Source organism: Quercus robur, chromosome 1 (genome assembly GCF_932294415.1).
Source record: "Quercus robur chromosome 1, dhQueRobu3.1, whole genome shotgun sequence".
Taxonomy (NCBI): Eukaryota; Viridiplantae; Streptophyta; class Magnoliopsida; order Fagales; family Fagaceae; genus Quercus; species Quercus robur.
Genome location: NC_065534.1, coordinates 9,244,839 through 9,254,536, shown reverse-complemented (window position 1 = coordinate 9,254,536; position 9,698 = coordinate 9,244,839). Strand labels below are relative to the sequence as shown.

General features: G+C 31.2%; 1 protein-coding gene across 2 annotated transcripts; it reads left to right on the top strand.

The window, feature by feature from the left end:
• Nucleotides 1–264: 264 nt before the first annotated feature.
• Nucleotides 265–2,673, top strand: LOC126719586 (probable ribonuclease P/MRP protein subunit POP5). 2 transcript variants are annotated; one of them, XR_007653190.1, is made up of 4 exons: nt 265–1,351; nt 1,470–1,607; nt 1,845–2,314; nt 2,424–2,673. XR_007653190.1 is itself a non-coding variant. In XM_050422123.1 (3 exons), the coding sequence occupies exons 1-3, from the start codon at nt 1,174–1,176 to the stop codon at nt 1,991–1,993; spliced, it is 465 nt and encodes a 154-aa protein (XP_050278080.1). In that variant the 5' UTR covers nt 265–1,173; the 3' UTR covers nt 1,994–2,673. The 2 variants fall into 2 exon arrangements, 1 of the variants encoding a protein (XP_050278080.1); XM_050422123.1 differs by having other exon boundaries at nt 1,845–2,673.
• The last annotated feature ends 7,025 nt before the right edge of the window (nt 2,674–9,698 follow it).

Genomic DNA, 9,698 nt, shown 5'->3' with positions numbered 1-9,698 from the left:
TAAATTAAATAAAAATAATTTTATTTTAAAAAAATGATAATGATGAGTTTGAGTTTAAGTTGGACTTGTTAGGGAGATAGAGTTTCATTCATTGTTAATCTTGGACTAAATAAAAATAATTTTATTTAAATCAAATGATAATTTTATTTAAATATTGTACTGATATGAAAAATTGTTTTATGAAAAATTATGAGAGTTTCAGAAGTTTCAGTTATATATATATATATTAGAATAATTTTCATTTGAAAAAAATAAAATAAAGGTGCGCTTCAATATTTTGGGCGCCAACTTTCAAAAAAAAATTTGGGCACTAAAATTTTTTTTTCTTCATTATAATTTTTTTTCCCTTTAACCCTAATCCCCAATCTCATGCCTCTCTCTCTCTCTCTCAATCACGCCTCTCTCAGGTACGATTCTTCTTCTATAGAGCCTAAGAAAGTGATGGGTTTTATCATTTTTTTAAAGATAATTGTTGTTGCGTTTATCCATGGGTATGGAGAAGTCTAGTTATAATTCCTTTCTGAGATCACTTTTCATTTGGATGAGGGTGATAGTGGGTTTTATGGTTTTTAAAAACTAATTTTATAATCAGTCTCAAGTTATGAGGGTGAAATAGCTTGGACGCATTAAAGGAGCCATGGCCATGGTTACATGTCCATCGACTCGTGATGAACCGATTAACTTGATCACCTTGGGTTTATTTGTTTTTTGGATTACATATCTAGGTGTAGTTATGAGTTTCAAGCTGTTTGTTCTTACTTCCATTTGTGTTTTGAGTTATTCGCTGTCCTGTTGATTATTTAGTGCTACAGTTGATTTTTGAGTAGAACTAAACCTTCAAATTCTTTTATATGGTTTCATGTTTGTTTGATAGTTCTGTAGAGGCCTTATGCTAAAGTTCTGTATCATTTCTTATATAACCATTTTGTTGAAGTTCCAAACCAGTGGAACTTCCAAATTGTGGTTATGTTTATTTGTCTTCTAAAATTTTCTTTTAATTCATTCCTTTTATCAATTTTTGCATTGACGGTCAATTTAGTCATTCCCCATTATGTCTGTACAAGGTTATTTGTTTTTCTCATCTTCAAAAGAAAGAAAGAAAGAAAGCAAAAGAATTCCTCTTCTCCATGCTGAATTGTGCTATGTTACAATTGTTATGCCAGGTAGAGAATTATGGTGGGATTTAAAAATAGGTACATGATTGTGGAAGTTTTCTTGGATCCTAATAGAGATCTTGCTGGGCATGATCCCATCATTATTACCCAATTTAATGTCTCAAAAGGGATCAAAGACAGAATTCTTGTAAACTTTGGAGATTGTGGTCTTGTTTCATCACTTGGATCCTTCCAAGGTAAGTACCATATTGCCAGTTATTAGTTTGCCTTTTCTCTTGTTTATGCACACTTGCATTTTACTTTCAATATAGTGTCATGTCTTCAACAATCATTGAACTTGTTGTTTATGTGTAGTCAAGTATGTGAATCCCATCACAAAGCTTTGCATCATTAGAGCTTCAAGGGAAGAGTACCAAAAGATTTGGTCTGCCATCACCATGGTTAGGAGTATTGGAAATTGCCCTGTGCTATTTAACTTATTGGACCTAAGTGGTAATTCAAATAACAGAGAGATGGATACTCTATTGCCCTGCTGATAATGCTTATATATATTTGTGTGTTTATCATAGTTTGAATTACTTAAATAACTTATATTTCTTCATGATTAGCATAACAAAGATGCAAATCTAATTTTATGTACTGCCATACGGAATTTTTTTCTGAAAATTTATCAGAATTTTTCATCTATCAAAATGGAATATAATACCATTTTTTTTTTCTTTTTACTAGGGAGTATAAAGGCTTGTAGAAATGTAGCCTTGAAGTATGATGAGCTAAAATTTGAGCAGTACAAACTTGTAGTTGGGGCTTCTCTCGCCATCGATGCTATTCAGCACATGCAAAACTGTCTAGACAAGATCAAAGTTTTGGAGCACTGAAAGTATTGCTGAGATCAAAGGGGGTTGGGGGTGGCTTAATCAATGGATCCCAGACTCTCAGCCCACCGCCAATACATCGATCCCATTTAAATCCTTCCTCCACAGTACTCCACCCTCACATCACATACCGTTGGCAAATACAAAAAGAAAAGCAATACGTGCACATGAGCCATGTGTGTTGTGTATAAAAGCCACTTGACTTTGCTTTTCTCTTGGTCATTCTTCCAATTTACTCAGTGTTAAGACGGAGACTAGTTCTGAACATGATGCTAAGGTTTAGGATAAGCTACAGGTTGTTCCTTCAACTAAAACCAAAGCTTAGTGAGTATAAACTCTGCCACTCAATGACATGCTGCTTTGGAGTGGATATTGTCTGCTGAGGTCGGCGGTGATATTGTTTCATTTTAACTCATGTTTAATTTTTTTTTAGGATGGTACTCGCAGAGATGAAGAGAACAACTCAAATAATAACATAGAGGTTGAAAGCAACTTGAAGGGTGACTCAGAGGAAGACTAATATAGATCTTGTCATAACTCTAGTTGTTTAAGTTTAAAAAAAGGGTTTATCCAAAAAAAGAAGTTTAAAACAAGGTTTAATTTCAAGATTTCTTTGTATATTTTATATTTTAAAGTTTGAACTTATATGAATTTTTATCTTTTGATGGATCAATTTTTAGTAATTATTGTACTATTGTAACATGATAGTTAAACAAAAATAATATAAAATAAATTAAAAATAAATAAATAATAAAATATTTCAAAAATTATATAAAATATTACCACTGATGACATAAAAATTTGGTCATAAATAACTTTATAGTGACGACAAAGTCCCTTGCAATTAATAGAATAGTGACATCCCTTAACCTCTTGCAAAAATGTTTTAAGTGACAGTTTAATGTCGTCACTATTATTCCTAACTAATTGCGAGGGAGTTAAAATCTTTTGCAAATAAATTTTAGCGACGTCATTATTTGTCTCGTTAATTTGAAATTTGCAAATAACTAATTGCGAGGGTATAAAAGCCCTCACAAATAGTTATTAACGACGATTGCTTCCTTTCGCTAAAAATAAGTTGCGAGGGGTTAAAAGCTCTCACAAATAAATTTTAGTGATGCCATTATTTGTCATTAAAAAGGTATGTTGTCAATTTGGAATTCGCAAATAACTAATTGCGAAGGTATAAAGGTCTTCACAAATAGTTGTTAACGACGACTGTTTCCCCTCGCTAAAAATAAGTCATCGACTTTTCTCGTCGTTTCGTAATATATTTGTGAGAGCGGATTTGTTCAATAATGATGGTGGATTGCCCTTGTAAATTACTTATTTGCATATGTATGGTTGCAAAATCTCTTTTAACAACAAGAGCAAATACGACGGCCTTCGAGGGCCATATGCCCTCGTTAATAACCTTTTGTGACGATATTTGAATTTTTGCGAGGGTATTCTACCCCTTGCTAGTAGACTCTGTTCTTGTAGTAGCTTCTCGGATCCCGCAATAAAGTCCATTGCATCAACCAAGTAAATTGGTCATCTCTGAATTGCTTCCCAAGCACCAAAATACCTCCTCATTGATATAGGTATGGTGAGATAAGGATTTGGCAAAATGTACCTCTCAAGGATATGTCAATGGACAGGATGAGAGTATAGGAATTTGGAGAATCAAATGATGAAGATTGTGGATGAGTCAATCTTGTTTATCTCTAGGGTTTTTCTCTCAAAATTCTCTCTGGAAGCTCTTTACATTTCGTGGGTATAAAGGTATTTATAGTAATGTATGTGAGGAATGTGAAAAGTCAATTTTCATTCAAATAGGACATTCTAGCGACTCAGCCTCGCGACTGGAACGAGTCGCGAGTTTGAGTCGTGAGCTAACTACTTGGCCAGACTGTACATTTTTGTCCTGTAGTGCTCTAGCTGTCGTGACCCTTCAGTTCCCTATATGCTTTACACGTGTGCCACTTTGATTACTTACCAATCGTGAATTAGTTGCGAGATCTAGTTGTGAGGTCCCTTTGTTTGCATATATCTTGAGTTTGCTTCACACTCTCTTATACACAACCCTTACATAATTCTCACCTAAATACAGGATATCTAATTGCTAAAATACAAGCAAATTTGACACGAAATAACGCTAAGACATGATTGAATAAATTCAACCTTACAATAATTGCAAAAGCACTAATTTTTATCAATTCTAACATTTATCTACAATTTTCCAACACATTACGTGGCGATTTATAAGATTATCTATGTGTATTATTTAAACAAGTCACATGACTCATTAACAAATTCATGTAATTTAGTGGCAGTTCTAAGAATATTTTCTAGGGTGGTCATTAAGAAACTTAAATTATACAAAATTTAATAAAAATAGAACTTCATATATTGGCCGTAAAAAAAACACATACACACACAAAGACATAAAGTCTTACAATTTCCTTTTTGAATTTTCTTATTTTGAAATTTTTGCATGATAGTCTCATTATCAATGCTGCAAATTACATTTTTTTTCAAAATTTTAGTTCCATATAAATTTTCTTGGGCTTTTTCTTTTTGTTTGTAAGGACCTAATATACTATTAACGGATCAAAGTTTAAAGAAAAGTTTGATTACAAACTAAGCTGTAACCTAAGGCTACAACTCTCACTAAACAAATTAATATGGTTACATATTTTGAAAATTTAAGTGTTAAATTGTATGTTCTTTATGTTCTTAAAACATATGTCAAATTTCATGTCAATCAGAAGTTATTTACTATTTAATCTATAAACTTATTTTTTATATATAATTTTAGGCAACAAAAATTCGAAATTTAAAGATTTGAGTGATGACATAGCTATTGATATTTCATCTTTTTGAAATTTTGCAAATATGGAGGATTTAAGAAGAAAATGTAATCCAATGATGGATTTGTCAAAATTCACATCCAATAAAAAAAATATTGAGTTGAGTTGTAATATCTACAACCAAGTTTGTTGCTAAATTTTGTCCAAAGTGTAACTATGTTGAGCCTAAAAAAATTTAGGATGGTCCCAAATATTTTTTTAAGGATAAAAAAATCATAAATTTTTAAAAAATTTCATATAATAATTAATTTTTTTCCAAGTCAGGGTTGTCTTGTGACCACCCTGGACTCTACATGGAGCCGTCAGTGATGTAATTAAAATCGCACATGGATGCTCTCTTCAATTGCCACATAGGATATTTCATTGTTTAGGATAGGGCGGATGACACTATGAACATTGGAGGCATTAAGGTACCACATATTGCTCTTCCTATGATTCAATCATTTGAGAATTACCCTAATATTTGTTGTGGACTAACCCATGGAAGAAAACAAAGGTATAAACATTACATCAAACTAGATGTGGACTTGCACAATGTGGGAAAATATGTAATTATTTTGTAATGTGACATAATTATAATTTATTTTATGAAATTTGCTGAAGATACTAAATTAGGATCTTAAAACTATGATTAGTTGTCTTTAAAGGTAGACTCTTGTAATCAAAGAGGTATTCTTACACTTAAAAAAAATTTCTGATTTTCTCCTTTTTTTTTTTTTTCTCTTTCAAGCATAGGAAACCTCATTCTAAATGGCTTAGGAATCCCAATTATTGAATTTTAAAAATAACCTTGACTCTAATAAAATAAAATACTAATAACCTAGTTAACTATTAAGATCTAAAAAAATACAATTGACTAATAAGTATTACAATGGACTCCAAAATAAAATAAGACTAACTTAAAATAAATATTTTGTGCGCTTCTAGCATCGGCCTTTTCTATTTACTCCTACTTCAATTAGTCTTTTATTTGCATGTTTTGGATGTGTTTGGTTAATTTTGTTTCTTTTAAAGATGGTCCATGTTCTTCTAACTTGTGTCATAATGGGTAATATTGTCTTAGAGTTTCTTCTATACAACTGAACTTTACTTTGGTGCAATGAAAGGCAAAAAAGATAGATTTGTAATAATCATTTACTCAAATAGTTGGTAGGTGCATTCAAATGCATAGTCAAGTAAATTTGTTTTGATAAACTCAAATTCCCACTTTCAAAACAACTATAAATATAACTACTACTAAAATCAAATTAACGCCATTAGAGGGAGAGAGAAGACCTATGATGGGGAATTATGAAACACGACACAAAAGCATCAAAACACATCAATCTAAAGTAGAGGTATAAAAAACACAAAAACTCCTCATCCCAAAGTAGAACTACAAGAAAGAATAAAATATTCACCGAAAGAAAGAAAAACAGAGAGAGACTAATCTCCTTTTTTTTGTGTGTGGATGAATGTGAACTGAATGGGAAAGAGAGAGATACAAAAGGAGTAATAGCAAATGGAAAAATGTTGTTGTGCACAAATAGTTTTACACAAATCCTAAAAAACAATTGAAACTATGTCTTGAAGTCATGATTCTTGAAGTCACGATAAGCGGAAATCGTGACTTCAAGTCACAGTTTTAGTTGTTTTTTGGAGTGTGTGTAAAATGGTGTAAAACAATTGATATGTAATAAACATTACTCATAGCAAATTTATTGAAAAGAAAAATGGAGAAAAGAAGAGTTAGAAAAGGTTGGAGGAAAAATAACAACAAGACAGGAAATAATAGGGAGAAAGAGGGCCAAAAAGGACCAAGAAATGTTGGACAAAGAATGACAGTAAAGTGGTAAATAGTGGGAAGAAGAAGAGCCCAATTTTATTTTATTTTATTTTTTTTGAGAAGAACTAAAAAAAGTAAAGGAAACATATAGCATATAAACAATTTTAATTTCTAATCCTCTATTATTCATATATATATATATATGAATAAGCTTGACCTGACTGAGTGCTTTAATAAGCATGCTTGGACTAACATCTGAAATATTGAAAAGTTTGAATATTTGTTGATACACAGACAAGTTCTATTGAAATTGAGCGTGTATTTGACCGTGCTGATGAATGCATCTTGGAGACTGCTGCAATTAGTGTTGCACACGTAGATGGTGGTCCAGAACAGTTGGTCATATCAGATTCTTGCTCAAAATTGAAGAGTCATCTTTGAAATTTTTTCCATCCAAATAATATTGAATGGAAAATCAAATATAGTGATCTTACAACTGTTACAAATTTATGCTTTGTTTGTTTCGTTGAAAAATATTTTTAGCATTTTGCTATGTTTGTTTCATTAAAATTTGGTCAAATCTGAAAATGTTTTCTATTGCTGACTATAAAATCCATTGTAAAAGGTTGTAAAATGTTTTACCTTAAAAACTTGGTAACACATTTTACAAAAACACACAGTACCTATCCCTCCATCTTGTGGCTGGGTCGTTGTTCTGGTGGGTTGGGCTGTCGGACCACCAGCTCTAGCCACTGGATTGGCAGGCTCTTGCAATCGGACCATCGATTTTGGTGGTTTATGCACTGTAAATGTTTTCAATGACAACATTTTACAGCAAAACAAATGGAGCGCTAACTACATAAATGCTTACAACTTATTTGCTAACTCTCAAAGACAATATAAATAACAAGTAATTCAAAAATTCACTTTATTTTGATTTTTCATGTGACATTAACCACATTCATTGTCACATTAATTTAACCTCTTTGTAGTAGAATGGATTGTAGTTTTAGCATGTTCCAAATCAAATTGGTGTCTTTTTGAGTTCTAATGAATCCATATATATTATTATACACTCATACCAATTGCTTTGAAAAGTGTCATCAATTCATTCCAAATGATGTGTAGAAGAGATGGAATAGATTTCAATTCCATGGTGGTTTTCACAAATTGGTCTAAATTAATTTATAAGTTATTGATACAATTCCTCCAACTCTCTTTATGATTAACAGGTGAATTATGTTAAGATTGTTCCAGAGTTTCCCAGAACGACTTCTAACAAGTTACTAAGGACTGAGTAAGGAGGGTTTTGAGGGACCAAATGAAGCATGAGCTCTCAACTCGGAGTAAAATTTAATGTGAACATCATCAATTTGGTCATGCATAAAAATATCAATAAGTCAATTCATATGAGGTGAATTTTGAGAATTGAGATGGTTGAATCAGTGAAACATGTAAATAGAATATGAAATGGTTGAGAAATATGTAACATGCTGAAGGAAATCTGAGGTTAAATCTGACTGTAGGCATATCGCCCTGTAAAGTGTGACTAGAATAAATAGTCATTGCTTATAGAGCTGCAAATGTGTAAGGTGCAAGCTGTTCACAGATTAGTCTACCTCGGGATTTGAGAAATGCATTTGTGTTCATTTGAAAATAGATTTTTAATTTTATATTTAAAATTTTTTGCTGAAAGTATACTATTTTAAAAAAAGTTTTAAAATAAAAGAGATTTTAAAAAGCTATACATAAAAATTAAAAAACAAAAAAAATTAACTTATAAGTTAGTTTCATTACTAGAAAAGTCATTTGTTACATTTTTCTATTGTTTATAGAATAGTCTATGACTCTATAATCTATATTGAGATTTGGGAAATGAAATCACTTGTTGACAATGGTGCACCTTCTTGTTCCTAGCGTTGTGTTAAAGGAACCTTTGAGTAGTATTGTCTCATGTGTGGATATTATTTTGATCGACTATTTTCACAAGAGTTTGAATATAAACAGTACCATGTAATGTATATGGCAAAAGATGCCAAACAAACAAGAGATAGGAACAAAGAAATTTAGAAATAAAGAAAGGGACACAATTACACATGCGTGACTAGATTACACCGTCCTCGTCTCCTTTGATATCGAGATGCACATGGTCAGGTGTAAATTGTTTATAGCCTATTGAATATCTGTTAAAATTGAAAATAAAATAAAAATAACTTGTTCAGAATATGGATATGGTGTGGTATTAAATATCTGTATTTAGTATTTTTTTAAAAATAAAAAAACAAAGGGAAGAATAAAGGACCTCTAGATAGATTTGTGAGGATAATATTTTCAGAAGATTGATTGTAAATATGAATAGGGAATTGTAAAAGGATCTCACAAAAAAATCAAACAATGAGACAAAAAATCTAGAAAGAAAAATGAGACCTAATTTATGTGGTTCGATCTTCAGCCTATGTCCATTACAATAAAGAGGAGAGGATTTCACTTAAAAAAGCACAAGGTCACTCTCACACATGGGCAATTGTATATGTTGTTCACTCCCACCCCCCACTTGGAAAAGAAATTTATATACATAAAATTTTTTTTTACTAGTTCAATTTACCCCTAAAAATATTTTTACACACCCTTATCATATATCAACCCAACCCAAAACTAAACAATAACACAAATCTCTCTCTTTGCTATGATCTAATTCTCATGATTCTCATCTCACCTCTCTTCTTTATTTAATTATCTTGGTATCTCCAACTCTAAGAGTAAAGAGTAATGTTTGTGAGTTGTGAGTATCTTTCTCTTTATTATAAATTTATGTTATATGTTTGTGAGTGTATGTTTGATATTGACTGTGTGTGCTATTTTTTATATTTTTGTTATAATGTGATTTGTGTGAATTGTGGTGTGTGTGAATGTGTGAGTGTATTGTATAAATATAATATAATTTTATATAATTTAATAATTAGGAAATATAGAGGGTTTGTTACACTTACATGTGTATGTATTGTTTTCATGTTATAATAACTTTTGTTATAAAGTTAGTGATTCAAGGAAAAAAAAAAATTGTAAAGTTAGTGTTTATTTTTTTGAGGAA

Bases quoted from the DNA above. Each gene is read 5' to 3' on its own strand.
- LOC126719586 (XM_050422123.1), top strand. From the start codon at position 1,174: ATGGTGGGATTTAAAAATAGGTACATGATTGTGGAAGTTTTCTTGGAT. The intron at 1,352-1,469 runs GTAAGTACCATA...GTTTATGTGTAG, and splicing joins ATCACTTGGATCCTTCCAAG to TCAAGTATGTGAATCCCATC. The intron at 1,608-1,844 runs GTAATTCAAATA...TCTTTTTACTAG, and splicing joins TAACTTATTGGACCTAAGTG to GGAGTATAAAGGCTTGTAGA.